The sequence below is a fragment of the Bombyx mandarina genome, chromosome 21, assembly GCF_030267445.1.
Source record: "Bombyx mandarina strain Sakado chromosome 21, ASM3026744v2".
NCBI classification, from domain to species: Eukaryota; Metazoa; Arthropoda; class Insecta; order Lepidoptera; family Bombycidae; genus Bombyx; species Bombyx mandarina.
In genome coordinates this window covers 8,948,000-8,971,682 of record NC_143227.1, presented here as the reverse complement: position 1 = coordinate 8,971,682, position 23,683 = coordinate 8,948,000, and the positions used below count along the sequence as shown (strand labels likewise).

Genomic DNA, 23,683 nt, shown 5'->3' with positions numbered 1-23,683 from the left:
ACATTCGCCGATAAGAATATTCGCGCGGTGCGAACGGCGAAGCGTCTAGCGACTAAAATAAGAGCATAGAAATGTACCTAACAAGCCACGCGCACCGGCGCACAGTGGGTCGATATTGTGATTTTAGTGACTTAGGGACCAACTTTGTTTTTTTATAATTTTTTTTATGTAGATAGATAGAGCTCGTTAATCTCAATAATAATTGTTTTGGGCAAAAATTACAAAAACTTTATAGTTTGGTCAGAAAAATGTGTTTTGTGATTTTTTTGTATGGAGCGGGTCACATTAAATTAAATTCCTGCTAAGTACCGCGAGGTCCCGCTTTGAAACTTTATTTTCCTTATACCTTGTCTAGTCTACTATCATTTGATGCTATGAACATGTGCATAAAGTTGCAACTCTGCCAAATAAATGGATCGAAAAAAATTAATAAATACATAGAATAAAAACCTTTATATTTTTTTTCGTAAGTGCTTTTAAGTTAAATTTGATATGGATTAGTAAGTAAAAGCACGTAATGATACCCATAATTACATAATACCTAACAACAATACATTTAGTAGGTCTCTAATTAAGCAATCTCTCTAATTATTAAGATAGTTAACATTATTTAATGAGGATAATTAGTTAAGTAGCCATTACTGGGTAGTAGAAAATATAGTAAACATTTGTTTGTCTCTGGAAGTATAAAGTGACCATGTTTATTATATACTAACTAGTGTTCGCTTATTCGTACTACTACTAACATCTCGTGATTGTCGTTGTGATCTTGCTGTTTCCGTTATAATTGATAATTTTGTTAACAATTTAGGATTATTTATGATTTTAAGAGAGCAACTACAGTCGCTGTCTGATAATAAAAAACTCTTTCAATTCCTACAAAATCAAATAAACGTGACCGAAGAGAAAAATGTTGAGCTCCAAAAATTCAGTACGCAATTTTGTTCAAATATAAGTGCAATATGGAAACGAAGTAGTCGCATGTTAGCACAGTTTATAAGAAAAAAATGTGATTGGTTAGAATGTGCAATAAACTGGCCCGAAGGAATGATACCTGAAGCTATCAACACTGCACATGAAAGGCTCGAGATTTCTAATACTGAAGATGTTGAAAATGTACCACCCTCAAATGTACTACAGAAGCCTCGACATCTATTTTTGCACCTCGAAAACCTTTTGAAGAATTGGGATCCAGGCAAAAACGAAGACGCATTGAACAAATTTACCAATCGCTTTCGTTATCCCCGGATGAAATGAAAGCTACTACAATTACTAGTTTGAGAAACACTAGAAATTAAGATGTAGGAGAAATAATGAACCACTTGTCAAATCACCCCGAAGATCTAGAAAAAGTTAATGAGTATTTAATTACAAGTAAAGTGAAAAGTAGTACATATTCTCCCGATAAGGCAATATTAGTTTCACTTAAATTAAGTGGCAGTATATAAACCTAAGAGAAGCAGCAAGTGAAAATGGGTCTGATTTATACCCTTCTTAATATAAAATTAAGCAAGAAAAGACCAAATGTTATCCAGGGAAAGACGAGGTAATTATTACTGAAGAAGGAGCTGCTATTAAAATGCAAGCATTACTAAACTTGGCACTATATAGGCTTTTAGATGTGATTACTTCGGATTTGGACTCTGCAAGAGAGCTACTGCTTATAAGCAAATAGGCTTTGATAGAGCCCCAGGTCAAAGTAATTATAAACAAAAAACTGAAACAGAGTTTGATGATTCATCTATTTTCATGGTCAGTCTAGTTCCTATAAGGCTTCAGAAATTTGATGGAACAATTGTTTGGGAAAACGACCTCATCAACTTTTTATTGCCGTCCAATAATGTTTAAATTTACAAAAGAAACGCATCAACAGTGACAATTATAAAAGCTAGCATAACAGAAGAAATAGAAAGATTTCAGCCATCAAAAATCAAACAAGTTGAAGTTAAGCATCAATTGCACATGATGATGATGGACGGCAAAATAACCTCATATTTTTCAGAAACATTTTCTGCTGTCTGTGATATTTGCAAAGCAAAATCGTCAGAGTTTTTTGGAGTGACTTGCTTATCAAAGAGAAAATAATGAAGAAATATTCCAGTATGGAATGCCATCTTTACATGCTTGGATAAGATGCATGGAGTGCTTACTTCATATCGGTAAATATAATTTTATTACTTCACAATTTTTTCATCGTATGTAGTTTCCTGTGAGATTATTTTTTATATGACACTTTTTTGTTTGCGTCTTATCGTTTGGACTTCAAGAAATGGGGTTGCAAGGGGGGATGACAAAGAAAAAATATCAATCAGAAAGAGCGCTATACAGCAAGCGTTTAAAAAGGAATGCGGTTTACTTAACTAACTTTACTGGTAGAGTTAACATTTTCTTTTACATTTTGACATTCAACAAGTGTGTTTTTGATGACATCCAAGTTGAAATAAATGATTTTGAATTTGAATTTGAATTTGACTTATAGATGTTGTCAAGCAAGGAGTAGGAACAACCAATGATGGCAATACTGCCCGAAGATTTTTCAGGGATGCAGAAGAAACAGCCCGTATAACAGGAATACGTAAAGATTTAATAGAGAGGCTTCACGTGATTCTTCACTCTGTTGCATCTGGAGAGCGCGTTTCCAATATTTCGGATTTTTTTAGATATACTGCAGAATTGTATGTTAATGTATATCCCTGGTATTATATATGCCTTCCAGTATCCATAAATTGTTGGCACATGGCAGTGATATATAATAATGAAGAACTTTGGTGCCATTCGTATAGGTAAACTCTCGGAAGAGGCAGCGGAAGCTCGCAATAAAGATTTTCGGAAATATACAGAGAGATGTTATTCAAGAATGAGAAGTAGAACGTCGACTAATGAGGATATTTTACACAATCTTCTTTCGTCTTCTGACCCAAAGATCGAAAGGTGAAACAAAATATATAATATTTAGAGAGATTGCATAATTAGAGACCTACTAAATGTATTGTTGTTAGGTATTATGTAATTATGGGTATCATTACGTGCTTTTACTTACTAATCCATATCAAATTTAACTTAAAAGCACTTACGAAAAAAAATATAAAGGTTTTTATTCTATGTATTTATTAATTTTTTTCGATCCATTTATTTGGCAGAGTTGCAACTTTATGCACATGTTCATAGCATCAAATGATAGTAGACTAGACAAGGTATAAGGAAAATAAAGTTTCAAAGCGGGACCTTGCGGTACTTAGCAGGAATTTAATTTAATGTGACCCGCTCCATACAAAAAAATCACAAAACACATTTTTCTGACCAAACTATAAAGTTTTTGTAATTTTGGCCCAAAACAATTATTATTGAGATTAACGAGCTCTATCTATCTACATAAAAAAATTTATAAAAAAACAAAGTTGGTCCCTAAGTCACTAAAATCATAGAATCGACCCACTGTGCGGCGACCGGCGAAATGTACCGAGCGAATCGCGCGGGCGACTTACGATGCGGCGGGCGAGCAAAACAAATGCATGAATAAGGACGGCGCAAGCCACGGAGTCGAGCGGTAGTCGCGGCGAATAGTGCAGTGATTAAATGAGTTTAGTTGTTTTCGCCGCGAAAAATGAACGCCGAAATTTTTATATTTTATATTTTTTATTAATTTTTTTTTTTAATATTTTTAAACTCGTCGTGGCCGAACGGATAAGACGTCCGGTGTTGAGCGATGCACCAGTAGTCGAATATCAGGTGGGTACCAATTTTTGTAATGAAATACGTACTCAACAAATTTTAATGTTCACGATTGATTTCCACGGTGAAGGAATAACATCGTGTAATAAAAATGAAACCCTCAAAATTATAATTTGCGTAATTACTGGGGTAGGACCTCTTGTGAGTCCGCACGGGTGGGTACCACCACCCTGCCTGTTTCTGTCGTGAAGTAGTAATGCGTTTCGGTTTGAAGGGTGGGGCAGCCATTGTAACTATACTTGAGACCTTAGAACTTATATCTCAAGGTGGGTGGGTGGCGCATTTACGTTGTGGATGTCTATGGGCTTCAGTAACCACTTAACACAAGGTGGACTGTGAGCTCATCCACCCATCTAAGCAATAAAAAAAATATATAGCTGAAATACTAGCTAGACCAGCTATTTGGAAGTCTAGCCACCCAAAGTATTTCTCGTACTTCTTGTGGAATTGTCCATCTATAGGTATACTCTGATTCTTATTCAAATCATGTACTTCACAATCTTTTCCAAATAATAGATCCTGAACCAAAAAACTATTAATTTGTAAGCAATATCGAGATAATTTCGATATAGACATTTCGCTGTCGGACTTCCTTACTAGTCGCGGCGACGAACGTGAGTACCCGTGGCCTGCAAACGGTGCTGCGCGAATGGTCGCCTCATCCACCGCTTCGCTGTTCGCACCGCCGATCCCCGTGGCCAGGCCGAAACGTATTCTAAATTTACTATCCCTTCATTTTGATTATTCTTACTAAAAAAATAATACACTAACCCCAGTAGGTAAACTTAATCAAAAGATGGTGGGTCCTATCGAAGGTTATCAATATCTTAAATGTGTGTATGTTATCTGATAAATCATGTTATGACATAAATATAGCGCCTGAATAATTAGACCTTTGATTAGGAGAAACCTTACTCCAATATTGGTCATGTCAAAACAATATCGAAACAGCAAAATTGTAAGGTCGAATATGTATATATTTGGGACTAGTCCGAAACGTAACGCAGGACGGTGATGATTAATGTAAAATATACACAGAATACTATTTTACTCCGCGCAGTGTCGCTTGCAGGAGCCGGTGAACTTGGCACCTCGATGATGTCACGAATGCTCTAGGGGAGTCGGATAAGGGGTACGCCCTATACTTGTAGGGCGTACCCCTTATCCGACCGCGACGGGGCAACGCAAAGCCGCTGTCGCCAAACACATGTCTTATCGGATCCCCGGATTCAATATAATGTAATAATATATAACAATGTTTTGTAGGCAGCGGCTTGGCTTTGCCCCCGGCATTGCTGACGTCCATGAGCGACGGTGACCACTTACCATCAAGTGGGCCGTATGCTCGTCTGCCTACAAAGGCAATAAAAAAAACGGTGTTTTTAGGCCTCTCAAGCACCGGTCACCGTTCTCGTCGACCTCGTCAATTACTATTTTTTTTATTGCTTAGTTGGGTGGACGAGCTCACAGCCCACCCGGTGTTAAGTGGTTACTGGAGCCCATTGACATCTACAACGTAACTGCGCTACCCGCCCTAAGATATAAGTTCTAAGGTCTCAGTATAGTTACAACGGCTGCCCCACCCTTCAAGCCGAAATGCATTACTGCTTCACGGCAGAAATAGGCGGGGTGGTGCTACCTACCCGTGCGGACTCAAAAGAGGTCCTACTACCAGTGATTACGCAAATTATAATTTTGCGGGTTTGATTTTTATTACACTATAATGAGTTTGACAAGCGAACTAACCCATAGACACAGCCCACTGAGTTTCTCGCCGGATTTTCTCAGTGGGTTGTGATTCCAGTCCGATGGTAGATCTAGATTCTGCGAAGCACTATTGCTAGGGCTACTGTTAGTAAGCTCTCAGGTTGAGCCCGTAAGCTCACCTAGACGTCCAGCGAATAGATGAGGGGAGGCTAGGGCGTACCTGCGCGGGCGTGTGGTCGCGTATGTCGGCGAGGTTGCGGCGCATGTGCAGGAAGGTGGGTCGCGAGGCGGGGTCGGCGTGCCAGGCGGCGCGCATGAGCTCGTAGGGGCCGGGCGGACACCCCTCCGGCGCCTCCATGCGGTAGCCGCGCTCCACGTGCCGCACCACCTCCGCCAGCGGCTGCACAACACACAAAGTATTCAATCTGATTTTTACATCTCTTAAAAAAAATTACAACAATGTTTATTTATTTATTTTTTATTGCTTATATGGGTGGACGATCTCACAGCCCACTGGTGTTAAGTGGTTACTGGAGCCCATAGACATCTACAACGTAAATGCGCCACCCACCTTGAGACATAAATTCTAAGGTGTCAAGTATAGTTACAACGGCTGCCCCACCCTTCAAACCGAAACGCATTACTGCTTCACGGCAGAAATAGGCAGTAATATGTAATAAAATAAAAATAAAATTGTATTTAAACTGAATTCTTTTTATTTCACTGTCGACTTTAATTGATTTCTACAAATTCCACCACTTTTGAGACAATTGAGATTTCGATATCATGCTTTAACATGGGTGGCGACTTTCACATTTTAATGTATGTGGGTTCTTTAACTAATTTACACCAGTTAAGCCACTCAGGTGCCGTATTAGGTAGTAGGTAGTCGGCACAGTCATCCGTCGATAATAAGAAAAGTATCTATATTTAGACTGACGTTAATCAGACAAAACGCTCATCGTGAGCAATAGAACATAAAATAAATAATAGAGACGTGCGTCAGCTTATTGATCAGCTGAATTGAGAGTGATCTGTATAAATATGTTTTTATTATTTTGAAAGGATGAGTCAAGCTGGTGGGGAACACTCAAGCCGCTGCCTACCGCCCCGTATTTATAAAGTTCGCTTGAAGAAAGACATCATTTAATAAACACGTAGGGTAATTGTACACCATTACCTTAAAATACAGTAATAACTTACAATTCTAGGATAAGGTACTCTTCCAAACGAGTAAATTTCCCATAATAAAATTCCAAAACTCCACATATCCGACTTGTTTGAGAACTTCTGCAACAAAATTATATTTTTATTAAATTTGGTGTTTTGGAAGTGGTCGTGGCCTAAAGTTAATAACATACAACTGTGCCGGCGTTCTAATCTCGCAGACAGGAACCAATTTGAGTCTAATGAAATACATTCTTAACAAATGTTCACGAAGGACTTAATAATAAAAGTCATATATGCGTAATTAATAGCAGTAGGACGTCTTGTGGGCCCGCACGGGTGGCGGAATATACGTTGATGTCGATGGGCTCCGGTTATTACTTAACACTAGGTGAGCCGTAAGCTTGTCCACACAACTTAACAATAAAAAAAGAAGAATCACTAATTTGTGGATTTATTGTTTGCTCGTGTAGTGGCATGGTTAATACTGAGCGGAGCTGAGACGCATAGATGTTAGACAGGACGAGTAATGCGTGGGTAGTTTCAATAAACAGCAGCGTCTGCCGTTTGTGTTCATGATCGTGGGCAGAGACGGCCATTCGGGAGAGGAGGTGGGTTACTAATATTACTGAAGGGGTGAGAAAAAAGCGTGGGGTGCTTTTCAGGATATTATCAAAATAACCCTTTTAGTCATATCTGTTTATAAAATATTTATAACTACTGATACCATGCACTCCACGCTTTTTTTACAATAAAATCATTTTTTCTTACACTATTTGTAATTCAAATTTATTTTCTATGTTTCAGTTGGATTTTCTTTAAAAGCGTATTTTTTTAGTTTTTTTAAACTATTATTTATTCATACAATAGTCAAGCGATAGACACATGTGACTGGGTTCCATTAGTTAATAAAATTTGCAATTATATACTGACGTTATATTTAAGTGCCTCCGGTGCAGTCCATTTAATGGGTAGCTTGGCCTGCAGCCGAGCCGCCTCCGCCGGATCCTCCAACGCCGCGCCAGCTCGTGCCAGACCGAAGTCCGCCACCTGTTATACAATCAAACACTACATGTATTGAAAAAATACAGAAGAATACATTTTAGCTGTGATATTTTTCAGAATAATATTTATTTAAGGACGTGTCTAAAAATGTTGTCTTCAGGTCGAGACTACAAACCACTTATATATAATATATATGTACTATGTATTATATAATTTGCGTAATTATTGGTGGTAGGACCTCTTGTGAGTCCGCGCGGGTAGGTACCACCACCCCGCCTATTTCTGCCGTGAAGCAGTAATGCGTTTCGGTTTGAAGGGTGGGGCAGCCGTTGTAACTATACTTGAGACCTTAGAACTTACATCTCAAGGTGGGTGGCGCATTTACGTTGTAGATGTCTATGGGCTCCAGTAACCACCTAACACCAGGTGGGCTGTGAGCTCGTCCACCCATCTATGCAATAAAAAAAAACTCTCTTTACTTTATAAAGATTTAAAAATAGATTAAATGTATATACACACATCAGCAAGTATTTTATATTAGAACAGATAAGGTGTAAATATTGCTTGAAAACATACCTTGGCGGTGCCTTCCGCCGAGATGAGCACGTTTCTCGCCGCCAGGTCGCGGTGTACGACTCGTTGCCTTTCTAAATATTCCATCCCACAGCACGCGTCACTGCAACCAAATTCAATACCATATTTAGAATCTAGTTTATGTAAACAGTTTCTTCACGATTTGTGTTCGAAAAATCGCTTATACGATTACTGGTAATCTGGTATCTCAGTAAACCGTTTTTATTGCACAGTTGGGAAAAGGAATCTGTGACCCACCAGGTGTTAGTAGTCACTGTATGTCACTATTAACTATAACTTAATTTCCGATTGGATGTATTTTAAAATTGTAAGAAAAAAGAATCCCATCTTACATATTCAATATCCTCACTCTTTTTTTTCATAGATGGTTGTGGTGGTGATTGACGAGCTCACGGCCCACCTGGTGTTAAGGGTCACCAGAGCCCATAGACATCTACAACGTAAATGCGCCACCCACCTTGAGATATGAGTTCTAAGGTCTTAGTATAGTTACAACGGCAGCCCCACCCTTCAAACCGAAACGCATTACTGCTTCACGGCAGAAATAGGCAGGGTGGTGGTACCTACCCGTGCGGATTCACAAGATGTCCTACCACCAGTAATTACCCAAATTATAATTTTACGGGTTTGACTTTTATTACACGATGTTATTCCCTCATCGTGGAAGTAAATCGTGAACATTTGTTAAGTACGTATTTCATTAGAAAAATTGGTACCCGCCTGCGGGATTCGAATACTGGTGCATCGCTAGATACGAATGCACCGGACGTCTTATGCTTTAGGCCGCGACTACTTAATACATAGAAATATCCGACATCGTATACTTCTAGTTGCTATCTCGAGTATTGATGGTATAAGCCGCGCCAATAAAGAAACGAATCAAAAATGGCGGCGGCGATCATGCGATCTCACTCTAAACTATTGCTGTCTTTAGTCGCACACGGCGCGTACTGCATGCAAAAAAATTATTAGTTCTGACTTTGTTGTTGAGTTCGAGTTTTTTCACTTTCGAGTTGTGCGACTAAGATTAATGGCAGTAAAAGTGTCTACGCAAGTTGCATGCCAGATGAGACACCTCCCCCTCTGCCAGGGCACAAAGTAAAGTAAAGTAAGTAATTAAACAACTTTTTCTTTCTATCTTTCTCTTTATTTGTTGACCCTACCATCTGTCGGTGCAGGTACATAGACGTCATTTTCGATTCGTTTTTTTTTTAAGGGATTTTATGACCTGGTAACTAAGACCTTTAAGTCATGTCTTATTTTAATTTATATTCTTATTTATATGAAAAATGATATTACGGAGTGAAATGACATGAAATGGAGATGATTAATTTGAGACATTAATTAGCTTTGGACTTTTTGGAGGATCCCGAGAAGTTACGTCCAGCGTTTTTGTTTCATTTTCCCACATTTGTGCACTTTCACCACAGATATTAAACAGTTAATAAACCACCGTTATTACACATTTAAACCTGAAGAAACACTAAATAGACAAAATAAAACAAATCACACAACTTCACTCCTCGCGTTCCCCGTCAATAAGCCGATTCGTTTCTTTATAGAGCAGATATCAGAATTGTGGTTCGGTACTCACAACGCGAAGTTGATCTGGTTGAGCTGCGTGACGTAGTGGCGGCCGCGGCTGCGCAGGTAGTCTAGCAGCGAGCCCTGCGCGCAGTGCTCCGTCACCAGGCACGTGCCGCCGCTGCTCGTGAACACCAGCCCCAGCAGACGGACCAGGTTCTCGTGCTTCAACGATCTGCGTTACAAATACAAAACACATTTAATTCTCACTATCTATTACGTAATATTCTTTCTTTCATTCTTTTCAGCTTCTCAGAAGATATCGCTCCATTTCCTCAATTATTCGTTCACCGGGGTATCTACAGTAGGCGCGCGAATTCATGTCCATCCTAAGGAATGTGGTAGTGCTGTGACCTAGTTAATTATGGTAATGTCGATAATAACTACCGATTTAGTCAACAGCTGTCAATTCGGTTTAATGTAACTTATGGTGATTTTGCAATTATCAAATAAAATAAATGTGATAAGTAATTACTTAATTATTTCTAATAGAGAAAAATATATATTTTTTCTAATTCAATCACTTATCAGATGAAAAGGCAACCGACAGATCAGAGTCGGAATCAGTATATTTTTTCACTAGGTTTTTTTCTACCTAAACTTGTTGGAAGCGGAGTAGTCATGGTTGAATCGCAATGAAATAACACAATAGCGTTAGCGTAAATTTTCGATATCGATAAGCGCGCGTCACAACCGCCAAGGACAACACTAGACGACAGACAAATGCGGGGAGGTGGGTAAAGGCGGGGCGAGCTATCCCTCGCACGTTGCCTCTGGACCCGATGGACATGAACTCGCGCGCCTATCTTTAATATTAAAATTTCTGGTTGCCAATTTGAGTGTGGCACGAGTATCTTTAACTCGAAATCCCAGTTTCCAAACTATCGGAGAAGATCTTAACTCTTGATCCTAACATCTCAGAATATTTACGGTGTCTCAAGTAAATAAATAAAGACGATATTACTTACGCCATCACACTAGCTTCAGCGCGGAATTTACTAGCGGCTTCCCGATCTTTGAGAATTTTGACGGCCACTTTCTGCGTGCCGTTCAGGATCCCTAGCATCACGTCGCCGAATTCTCCTTTGCCGATATTTTCTCGGATTTCAAGGTCTCGCTCGTCTATTTTCCAACCTGTAATGAAAGTGTTAGTTATTTACAGAAAGGCATAAGAAAATCAGGATCATTGTTGTAAAATTGTTGATTTTTTATGAATAATTACATAATTTATATATATTTATTTTATTATTTTATTATTATTAGGAAAACTGTCTTTCTAATTAATACGGTTATAATGATTATTGTAATCCATTTTGTAGACTTGTAAGAAAATTTAAACCTTTACATTAATTATTCTCCAACAAAAAACAATCCAGCAGATTTTTAAGGTGGAAATAATAAACAAAAATATTTACAATAACGTGGAAAACCAATAAGGAGCTTTTAATTAAAATATCGGTCAACAACCGGTACGCCGGTCCAGCTAGTTTCACTATCTCTCTCTTTAGCGCACAACAGCATATGTGCGAGCGAAATAACCGATCACAATGTAATTGCACTTATACTCTATTCCAATTACGAAGTCCCTTTTGACACTTCTTAGAACGTAATTCTTCACGTTTCGCATAATCTATCTATCTATATATATAAAAATGAATTGCTGTTCGTTGGTCTCCTCCTTGTTGTTGGGACCAGTTCGTCATGTCAACTCACGCGCGTCAACGAAGCTTTGCGACTGCAAGGTGCCGTCCGTCTGGTCGGTGGAGGCGGCCGGCGCGACGTACGCGTGCGGGAAGTGTCCCGCCGCCAGCGCGTTCGGCACGCTCGGCGTGGGCGGATACGGCGGCGGCTGCTACGAGATGGAAACACACTTAGGGTCGCGCACACGGGTCACTAGCCGCATCCACAATCGCCGCCACTTGAAGCTAGAAGCGGCTACAAAAGCTGAAGTGCGCGACAACCACTTTTTCTGCCGTGAAGCAGTAATACGTTTCGGTTTTAAGGGTGGGCCAGCCGTTGTAACCAAACTTGAGACCTTAGAACTTATATCTCAAGGTGGGTGGCGCATTTACGTTGTAGATGTCTATGGGCTCCAGTAACCACTTAACATCAGGTGGGCTGTGAGCTCGTCCACCCATCTAAGCAATAAAAAATAAATAAATAAAAACTTGTGGTCCTACTTTTTTTCGCGAACACGAAAAACGCGAACCACTAAGAACAACCGGCGAGAAACTCAGTGGGCTGTGTCTATAGGTTAATTTACTCGTCGAGCCCTTCGTCGCAAGCGACGGGTTCGGCGGGGACGATGACCGGACTTTTTTTAACGCGTGCTTGCAGTATCATAATGGACTACGACGAAGAAATGAAGGGAGAGAGGGGTGGGGAGTCGCGCGTTTTGTGGCCGAGCCGACAGCTAGAGGCGAGCAATGGCGATTTGTGGCGTTTGGCGAGTCCATGCAAAATGTATGAAGACAACAGGAAATAGGTCGGTGACTGCGTTTTGTGGTTGTGGCTGCTGGCTCGTGTGCGGCGACACTTAATCAACACATACAAAGGATAGTATTCACGTCTTAATTGTACATGTAATTAGTATTTTACTGCCCGGATAACGGTTATAATATAAATAAGATTTGATAGTTTGAAAACTTATGGCAGTACTATAAATCTATACTCCGCGCGCGAGCTCCGAGGATTCGTGGGCTGAGGAAGCGGGCGGGCGTGCACCGCGCTCGACCGTCGCTTCATACCCCGCACTCTCCCAGTACTAGTGTTGACCTTAACGTGAGAGTACGCTTACCGACTCGTTGTTTTTAATTTTGCGATAGCAGTTTAATTACGTGTGATTTCTAATATAAATAGTCTTACACTTATAAGTCTTTTTGTTTACACAAATAGCTGTTTAATTTGATGAAAAAGGAATGGCGAGCACTAGCATAATAAACATGTCTTAGCATTAGAGAAATATTACTGGCAAAAGGATGGCTTAATGGAGGATGTTGTCGAATCATTTATTATTGAAGTATGTGAGGAGAGTGACATCAAGAGTACATCAAATTCTTCAACTACTGATTAATCTAATTGCGAGAGTAATTAATAAGATTTCACGTTCATTTTGTTCAATAAAAATCAGTTCATTAAATGAAATTCATACGTGATCAATTGTTTTTTTTTTTCAAGTGCATAATACCCTCATAAAGCTATTTTATAATTTACACTCGCACGGAGGCTTAAGATGTGTTAGTATCGATAGCGCAATATCGACTAATTACAACACTAGCTCATTACGTCAACATTCCTTAAAAATCCTCAGAGCTCGCGCGCGGACAGTAGTTAATAGTAGCCGTGAAGGTCAAGTATGAAAAATGAAGATAATATGTGATAAAAAGTATAAGGTGATCGCTTTTCGTGACCTTCATTTAAGAACAGATGGATCTACTCTTTATGTTATATTCCATCGCTTATGGGACGATCATAGTATAACAATACATTGTGCTGACGAGTGTCACAATAGGTGGTTTGATTGCACATAACGTTGTCTTCCAGACCAAGTCGGGATTGGAAACATAATTTTGAACTAATGTCCGGAATTTCATCATAAACATTGTACAACGGTTATAACGAATAAAAAATTACATTTCTACTCTATCTGAGACATTAGCACCATGGTCGTGCTCTATCATTGATATTGTCAATGTTAAACGTCGGCATTCCATTTAACGTAGCATACGTGAGTAGCGGTAATGTTTATCATCTTTGAGAAACAAGTTATCTATCAAACAATAGTACAACCGTCTTTACAAAATAATTATATGGATGGACGACAATCAAAGACAATTTCAAATGTTCACAGGGTATTAAATTATGAATTGTACTTTAGATTCTTTAATACGAAAAAACAATGAATAACGTTTGGTATTAATACAAATTTAAAAACAAAAAAATAAAAATAAACTGTTATTGTAGCGTGGCAAACAAAAATGTTTTTATGGAAAGCAATCGCAGTGATTCATCCTCAGGTGTTGTCGCCACGTGATTACTTAATTACAATTGAACACGAAAACATAGCATTTTATAGAATTAATGTCTTATTGTCAAGCAATAGACCATTGTGTAGCGTCGTACAAACGTGTACTTGTAATTGCGATGTGAGAACGCAGGTTGTTATCTGACTCAGAACCGAAGTTAATATGCATATTGTATTATTGACACTTTAAGAGATTAATTAAAATTACTTGAAAAGTAAGATAGCGCCGCGTTATTAGGTTTAATATTCAGTTATGTCTAAATTCTAGACCCTATTCTGGTTACGAGTGCAAACAAGAGGCATGCGAGATGACAATAAGTAGAGCGTGACACCCAGGGACGTCCTAAATTAGGCTAGGGCCCTTGGGTACACAAGAATTTGAGGCCCTTTTGGAAAGTAAAAAAAGCGAATTATAATAACATTTTTTACTGAGTATGACTATTTATTATAGGTAATCAAATACAGTATGATATAATATGTCATTAAGGATATTAGAAGGCTGCTGGTTTTTTGGTTACGATTGCTAGATGGTGTACTTAGTAAATTAGGTAGGATGCGTTCGGAAATATTATTAATTAGTACAGTAGGAATAGGCGCAGTCATCGATATAATGGCGTAGTATATGCCTTCTGATAAGATTACTGATTTGTGAAAAAAGTGTAATGTGCCCGACAAAAATGTTTTAAGAATAAATGTGTGAGAGAAATTGTCGGTCCTTAGAGGCCCCCTGAGAATGGGGGCCCTGGGCACGAGCCCCGTGTGCCCTTATGGTAAAGACGGTATTGGTGACACCGAATAGTTTTTCCGAGACTCGAACATGGATCCTGTGGCCATTCAATAAGCATGCAACTAAGCAGACAAATCAACTAATTATTTAAATTAATTCAATTCATTTTCCATGCCCTTTTCAGGCCATTCAAAGACCATACTTTTCATTACATGTCTTGTTATGTAAAAAAAAAAAAACAATAGTCGATTGTGGTTTAGCATTCTATGCTTGCAAGGAAAAATGTTATTCTACGGAATTATAATTCAACTATATTAATTATAACAAATTTGTTGAACATTTTGTCAGAGTGTACAGGTTTGAAATTTCAATTAATTATAGTCGAATTTCGACTACTGCCGGACCACTTGTACTTATAAACCGTACAGTAGGTAGGCAGGCGAGTCCCTCTCGATCGGATATTCGTAAACGGATTTCCTACCGTTGAAGAAAAAAAAAAGTAGGCGTGCGAGTGGCGTGTACCTGCGGGTGGGGCGGGTACTGCTGCTGGGGGGCGCCGTTGTTGTTGGTCCCGTTCGCCGTCGCCTTGGGGAGGCACCGCACCAGCTTCGTGCACAGCCCGTCCGCGTCCTGCAGGTAGTGCTGCCGACAACGTCCATTATAAATCAGTACCGGTCATACGACTCGATACAACGAGCCACGGTCAAATCTATACTAATACTGAAGTGTAGTACATATAAGTCATGTAATTAGTAATAAGAGAGGAGTATTAAACCAACACTCGGACAAGACAGTTGTTTTCATTCGAACTAGAAACTCCTTTCATTTTTTTTTGTCCGATTGTTGGTTTAATCCTCCTCTCTTATTACAAATTAAAACAAATTACAACTGAGACGTTAGAACTCAAATCTCACGTGAGGATGGCATTTACGTTGTAGATGTTAACACCATGTGGACTGTGAAGGTGAACTCGTCCACCCATATAAGCAATAACAAAAAATACAAAACAATAAAGCCGGCCAACTTCAATATCGTCAACGGGATATAAGTGTGATGACGTTAAGAACAATTTTTTTCCATACAAAATTAATCTTAAGGTATCAGCTATTACGGTCGTATTTCTACTACTGGACAAGTCACTTGCGATCCTCTAAAAATATTCACTAGAAAATTCGATCTCGCGGCTTTCAATCGTCAAGGGTCAAGCAAAACTTACTTTTAACAACAACAATCCAACAAAATTGTATCTATACATATCGATGAACAAGTATGTTTGGACATATCTGATTAATTGAAAACAACAAATAACGTTTTTTTTAGAACACTCACATGAATTAAGTCCGTCATGTTATCGAAGAATTCTTCATCGTCTATGGTCAGACGTTGGTTTTGGTTGTCTGGCGCTGTCGCCCATTTTACTCTGAAACATGAAAAACAACATACAATATGTTATAACGTATTAAAAGTAAATTGGTTCTACCACCGTTATTACCACCGTCCTGCTTATCTTTGCCGTGAAGCTGTCATGTGTTCCGGTTGGATAGATGAAAGATCCATTAAACAATACAATAGACTTCCAGCGTGTAACTGGAGATGGGTGGGATTGATGTTATGATCGTGTGATGCCAATGGACTCCGGTAGCGCCCTTGCACTAGGCGGCCTATGAACTACGCTACCTGTCTAGACCAATAAAAAATCAACACACTTGAAACTTCGACTTTAGTTTCAAAAAGTGGCTCGCGGTATTCATTTCATTGTACCAGTTCCTGTTATCAATTAACATCAGACAAGCGATGAGTTAACCCACGCTCATCCACGACAGGAAAATACAAATTTATTTCTACAATGAATCTATAAACGGCCCTATTTATTCGACTACACAAGGCTTGTAGCTAAGAGCCTAGTCGAGGTATGCAATTTAAGATTAAGCACGAACGATGAAATGTTAATCGAAACTTGTCCACAAATATCCACACAATTCATATTTTACTCACATACTTTATTTATTATTTAATTTCAAACTGTTCGAAACACGGGTACCCCCAACGCCCCATTTTTTAAAGGAATTTTATGACCTGGTAACTAAGACCTTTAGGTCGTCTTATTTTAATTTTTAATCTTATTTTTATGAAAATTGATAATATAGAGTGAAATTAAATGAAATGAAGATGATTAATTTGAGACATTAATAAACTGAGATGGAATTAAATGAAATGAGATGAGATGATATGGGATGAAATATAATCTCAGTAAAATGGTGGTCGTTTACTAAGATTTTTTCAGTGGACTTTTTGGAGGATCCCGAGATGTTACGTTCAGCAGCTTTGTTTCATTTTCCCACATTTGTGCACTTTCACAGATATTAAACAGTTAATAAGCCACCGTTATTACACATTTAAACCTGAAGAAACACTAAATAGACAAAATAAAACAAATCACACAACTTCACTCCTCGCGTTCCCTTCAAAAAGTCCTCGCCCCATTTTGAATCACAGTTCTAACCTATAATGTTCCACCCTTCCTCGGAATCGGACGCACAGCGTGTGGTCTCCTGGGAAGTTAGTGCTCTCTCGCACCAAGAAAACCCCGTCCGGAGAGCCGGAGAGCAACGCCTCCGCTCGCTCCCTCGATATCGCGCCGTGATGCCATCTACAACGAAAACATCTTCATTTCAAACTTTATACATGTTACGGTAAAAGTAGATATTGCGGCAAATGTACACATTTTCCGGTAATTGTGCACATTTGCCTGCTCGTTCGGGTAATGTGCAGCATACAACTAACATTTACAATATTTCAAAGAAGGGAAATGTACATTAAATTCACAATGACCATGTCGTTTTGGTAAATGTGAGCATGGCATACAAAATACGAAATCGCAAGTGCTAGTGATGTACTACAACCTAAACTAACCTAACCTATGACATGTTATATAATATGCAAAGAAAAGTATGTTTTGTTTGTCATTTACATTTTTTTATTAAAATAATTTTCGTTATTAAAGCCTTTTGTGTTATGTTTATTTAAATAAATATTTTTTACTGCAACAACATTATTCATTTATTTGTATTCCAACTTTTCTTAAAGCATGAAGGTAAGAATACATTTACCAAAACGTGAAGGCAATATTATTTATTTATTTATATATACAAAACTTTATATTTACATCTGGGAATTTACATCCAAGTACAAAACTGATAACTATTGAATTAATAAATTAATTAATGAATCAATGAAAATATTAGAAAAGTATGTAGCCAATTCCAAAAAAAACATCAAAACAATTTACTCATTCTCCGTTGGTTCATAGTTGATAACCGGTGGTATGCACAGTTTTATTTTGTGTGGTTTATAATAACACTCCGTAATGTCGCTCTCCATGCTTCGTTCGCTTCCAACGTATATGTATAATGAAACGTTATCAACGAGATAGTTTACGTGACGTTAGATCCTTATCAATTAGTTGCAAAGGGAGTCAGTTGTAAAATCGACCTTCGCCGACAGCGTTACGGTTTCTATTCATATAATTTTAAAATTTATTTAAATTCATTTAATAACAAAAACGTTATCGTGATAGCATTATCAAGTCGACAGATGATAATTGAATGTTAACGGTTTTGTTTTGGTTTTTTTTTCCCTCGAATATTTGTTTTTCTAAATCTAAAAGAATTCCGTGATTAATTGAATTATCTTTTTAAATCTTGCATAATATAAAGAGTGTAGGAGCATCGATCTCGAAGCAAGGCAGCAATATATATAACTACTTTAACTTATTGAAAATTTTATTGATTTTCTAAGTTAAGATATAAGTTAAGTTAAAATTTGTTTTTGTTTTAGCACGTTCCATACAATTGAACAATTGAAAAGGTAGCTCTGGTGGATATTCCATTGCTTGTCGTCCCTGGCAATCGTTTCGCATCAACGGTTTCTAATTGCAGTTCATTGCGGGCAATCCAATAAACAATGTTAATTACATTTAGTGTTTTCTTTCTTTAAGATTCGCTGGCAAAACATTATGCCATAGCATCTCTCTCGCTACACTGAGCTCGGATACCTATAGTATATACTCCGTAGTGTATACAGTGTTGTTTACTACAGTACACATAACCTGTGCTTTACTTGAAAACAAATTATTTTTTCGTAATATTTTATTTTATTATTATGACATAATAATATTTAGTTCCTATCACAATCTGTTCTTTTCTGCATATTACTTTTACAAAATAATGCCGATGTTTCATATCTGCCAGGCGTCCCGTGACGGCTCACATTTTTTTTTATTGTCCGTGCAGGCAGTACGAGCATACGGCCCACCTGATGATAAGTGGTCGCGCACCGTCGCTCATGGACGTCAGCAATGCCAGGGACAGAGCCAAGCTGCTTCCTGCCAATCGCTATGTATGTATGAACATCAAAGATACTCAAAGTCGACTTCATCCACTCGGTTGTCTCAGGTAATTCAATATAATCAATACTTTGACCACTGTTTCAAATAAGACCATGAGGTCATCTGCCAATCTTCGCCAATGAAAATCTATGAAATCATACAAAAAACAGTCTTAAAATCACGTACACAAAGTTGAGTATACTCACGGCCACTGTGTCATATTGACCAGCCTGTTGCCGGCCGGCGGTGGGTTCTGTACGGACGAAGAGTTTACCAAGACATCGCTCTGTCCTTTTGTGACTGCTGTTTAAAACAAAATAAGCAATATTAAATAAATCTATATATATATAAATTAATTGCTGTTCGTTAGTCTCGCTAAAACTCGAGAACGGCTGGACCGATTTGGCTAATTTTGGTCTTGTATTATTTGTAGAAGTCCAGAGAAGGTTTAAAAGGTAAATAAATATGAAAATGCTCGGAATTAAATAAAAATAACAATTTTATTTCCCCTTTGATGTGTCCCCCATCGGACGGATTCCTTTTGTTTGTTTTAAGTTTATTTTATACAAAAGTTTAGGTCTTTTATTTATCGATTGAGGCATAACGAAGTGTGCCGAGTCAGCTAGTAACTTAATAATCGAGCCGCAGTTGTACAGCCAAGAGGACCCCTGGACATAATTTTTGATTTAATCATTTACTAGAACAAAATATAATTTGAAACGTTGATTTAATGGACATTCGACCTTGTGCATTTACAGTCAAGATTTATTTTTCATCATCCAAACATATCACATCAGCAAACGATTGCTTAAAAAATAGTGTTTATGTTACCATCGAGTACCGTTTTAGGCAAAGGGAATGATTATATTACATATTACATCATATAAATTGAATGTGACATATGTATAATATATTTATTAACAAACGTGTACCATAAAGACTAATTACCACAAACACTTTTATCGGTTTGTTTTTCGAATTTCGAAGTTTTGATTGCATTAGATTTATCGCTATGTTAATATTAACCTGTCATTATTGACCTATCACAAATGATACCCATCCGCAACATAGCCAAATTCATAAATAAGTTTTACTGCGCCCTGTCATTATGTAATTAAATTAAACCCTAATTACCATATTAATATATAATACTTTAATATCAGATAATATAACTCGATATCCGAGTTTCACGTCGACGGGTGAAAGCCTATTTGGTTTAAGCGACATTTTTGCGACTGTACACGGGTAAAAAACAAAGTATAAAATTTTGTAATAGTATCATAACAAAACAACTTCTTCAGCTATTTCAATGGAGTAAACATAATTGGAGTTCAATTTAAAAACATCGAACCGTTGATCCTAATATCAATTAAAACGCAGCTTTAATTACAAAGATAAATCGTCTTCTCGCATTAATACTGTATAATCTCAAAACGTACTAATTTTACAGGAGAGTGTTTTAAAGGTTTAACATGTGATATTTTTAATATTAATCATCTTTGCAACATTTATTTTTTATCTTTTACCAATTACATTATCTGTCTTTTAAAGTAAGATAAAATGATGTATTAATTTTGTTAATAGTAGTCAAAATATAGGTAAGCTATAGTAAAAAAAAAAAAAAAACTAAACTACGCTCTTTTGACAGTATTTATAAGAAAAATATTAGTGATAAAATTTTATGAGAAATATACCAAATGATTCCGCATATTAACTCAATTTAGAATATTTTTGGAAATTGTACACTTTTACTGCGAAAAGACGAAATGTCGCTTCAAGCAATTGCTCGACGTAATTAATGTGTAATAATACCTGGTGCTGTTTGTGAGGTGTGCATGGCGGACGGTACAGTGGCGGCCGGAGCGGGTGTCCGGACTGACGATGACATTATAAGCTATCAATTAAAATAGAAAACGGCCATTAAAATCTTCTATTCGTATTGAAATAGATGCTATTTTTAAGTGCGTCAATTTTTTTTTTATTGCTGATGTGGCTGGACCAGCTCACAGCCCACCTGGTTTTAAGTGGTTACCGGAGCCCATAGACATCTACAACGTAAATGCGCCACCCACCTTGAGGTATAAGTCCTAAGGTTTCAAGTATAGTTACAACGGCTGCCCCACCCTTCAAACCGAAACGCATTGCTGCTTCACGGCAGAAATAGGCAGGGTGGTGGTACCTACCCGCGCGGACTCTCAAGAGGTCCTACCAGGTCGGCAATTTGCGGTTGTTTACATGAGTGTACCAGGCTCACCACAAACCCGGAGAAGTGGCTATTGCTGCGCGTAACATCTGCCCACAGCAATGGTACTGAATTTTGGCGGTATTTACGTTATAGATGTCTATGGGCTCCGCTAACCACTTAACACCAGATGGACTGTGAGCTCGTACCCCATCTATGCAATAAAAAAATAAAATGACTTCGTCGGTACATCGCACGGGCAACCTTCCACGCGGTCTAGTGTCTTCTACTTTGCCCTGAACGACAAGGCGCTCTATGTGGTCATTTCCTCGCCTCATTCATTATTTTTATTACTCGAAAATATTCCTTCAGCGTGATGAGCCATTCGCGAAGATTCGTGAAAATGTTATAAGTTCGTATTTGAAAAATTGATACATGCCAGCGGGATTTGAACACCGGCATAATTTCAACTCTCGATACTTATACACTAGACGTCTTATTCTCTAAGCCACGGTGACTTATATTAATATAATAAATAGACATTCACTGCAAATATTATTGAATTACAGGTGTAATTCTAAGGTTACAATTCACGTATCCGTTTTCATTTCGTTATCTATATTATATCAACTATATTGACTTGATGGACAGTGAGCTCGAGGGTTCAGAGAGACGATGTGGTCTCATGTCTCGGAAGGATCCCTTATACTCATCATATAGGTCAAAAGTACATTAAATTTATTAAACAGCACTCATTTGTACAAGGACAACGGTATAATCTATTTCACTGATACCCATAAAATGTTTCGTAATTAATTCCCAGAATTGATTATGCTTTAATCAAAAATAATAGAACGTAGTCTCCGATTAGATTTCACAAAACTGAAGAATCTAATCGCGAGAGACATCATCGATGTTGCTTATGATTAGTCTCGTAAAATGATGTTAACCCAAAATTCAATAAAATATAAATCACAAATTCATCGAAAATCGAGTGCGAATTTCTCAACGCCTTTGGAAGCCCGGCGTCATCATACGACAGTTGAAAATTAAGAATCCCATGAACAGTAAAACTTAGGCTTTGAAATCCCTGAGTTTCTCGCCGGATCTTCTCAGTGGGTCGCGTTTCCGATCCGGTGGTAGATTCTGTGAAGCACTGCTCTTGCTAGGGTCAGTGTTAGCAACACTCCCGTTCGAGCCCCCTGAGCTCACCCACCTACGTTAGAGTGAAGCTGAAATAGCCTCTCAGGCTATCAGCATAGGTAGGAAAAAAAGGCTTAGAAAATTAAATAGACGAACTCACATTGTGCGGTATAGTATTCTGCAATGCGGACGGGGAGAGAGGCGCGTGCGGGCCATTACTGCCGCTCAAGTTCCCTCCAGACTACAACAATGAATGGGAGTTATTAAAAATAAATACACTCTTTATTATATAAACACAGATTGTTTGATTGTTTTGTAGTATGTTGTGGTTTATATAATTTATTTTATTTGATATGTATTTCTTATCTATGTATTTATTTTGATAATTTAATTATAACCTCACTAGGTTATAATTATTTTTACTCATGTCTAATATAATTCTTTAAATGATCGCCATGTATTAATTAACTTTATCACAGCTACGCACTTCTTGAATCTTTCACTTCGTCAACGAGGGTTAACTGGAGGAGAATGCCTGCATGCCGTTAAGTTCGCCTTCATTACACAACGAAATATAACTTTATATTAATCGAATATGCATTATATAGTAACAAACACTATTTACTATTACGGCCTTATTACGACTTTTAAGTTTAAGGAGTTCCCGATATTTGTCTATAATAATAGGCGTTTGTTGTAAAGTTATGTCCCGTTACTCGGAGACGTTTACCTTTGGTTTATTTAAGGTTTCCTATTAATTTAACTTTTAAGTTTAGGTGAACTTTTAAGTTTGAAGTTGTAAGTTTGTGTGAACGAGCGCGCGTCCTCAATGATATCAAAAAATGCACATCGAGAACTTGTATACCACCCACCTATCTCGAGATCCGAGGTCAAAGCTACCGTCCAGACCTACAATGTATCCGGCTTCGCGGTAGAATGATGAAGTATGGTGGTACCTAACCGTGTCGACTCGGAACTTGCCCTACCAAGCTTGCTCTTGATAAGAGGAAGAAGTAACCGTCATCTCATAACATTACCTAGTTCCTAAGGAAAATTTTCTAGGTCATTAAGCCTAATTTGGAATCATAGCTTTTGTCTCCACAAAAATATGAAAAATATACTTTAATTTATAAATTAAATTAAAGCAGACATAGCAGCGAACGAGATCTCTTCTTGTTATTGTCAACTATAATGGGAATGACCTTACCGCCCATGCATTAGCAGTTAATGCGTGTATAAATAACGAGAAGAGACACGAATGTTGCATGTTATAGACTACGGGTAAATTAGTCGAAACTCGCACGCATAAATTCCAGAAAATAGTGAAATAACAAAAAAATGTCCCAAGCATTTGCTGTATGTTGTTCGCAAATGAGGAAAAATTTTCATTGTTTTGCGTTATTACTAGTTACTGGGGGAATCGGAATTTTA

The 23,683-nt window shown here is 37.9% G+C and overlaps 1 protein-coding gene across 12 annotated transcripts in view; it reads right to left on the bottom strand.

The window, feature by feature from the left end:
- Csk (C-terminal Src kinase) overlaps positions 1-23,683 on the bottom strand; it is a 44,013-nt gene that overhangs the window by 2,321 nt on the left and 18,009 nt on the right. For 4 of the 12 annotated variants that reach the window (XM_089736547.1, XM_089736544.1, XM_089736548.1 and 1 more), the window contains exons 4-16: positions 22,413-22,493; positions 20,740-20,821; positions 19,134-19,230; positions 17,044-17,190; positions 15,870-15,960; positions 15,063-15,182; positions 11,503-11,641; positions 10,758-10,923; positions 9,800-9,964; positions 8,188-8,287; positions 7,540-7,656; positions 6,643-6,729; positions 5,660-5,839 (exon numbers count right to left, since the gene is read on the bottom strand). In XM_089736547.1, coding sequence (XP_089592673.1) covers positions 5,660-5,839; positions 6,643-6,729; positions 7,540-7,656; positions 8,188-8,287; positions 9,800-9,964; positions 10,758-10,923; positions 11,503-11,641; positions 15,063-15,182; positions 15,870-15,960; positions 17,044-17,190; positions 19,134-19,230; positions 20,740-20,821; positions 22,413-22,493 — 1,572 coding nt within the window. The remainder of the gene's footprint in view (positions 1-5,659; positions 5,840-6,642; positions 6,730-7,539; positions 7,657-8,187; positions 8,288-9,799; positions 9,965-10,757; positions 10,924-11,502; positions 11,642-15,062; positions 15,183-15,869; positions 15,961-17,043; positions 17,191-19,133; positions 19,231-20,739; positions 20,822-22,412; positions 22,494-23,683) is intronic. The other 8 variants (XM_089736550.1, XM_089736546.1, XM_089736549.1 and 5 more) reach the window with 2 other exon arrangements.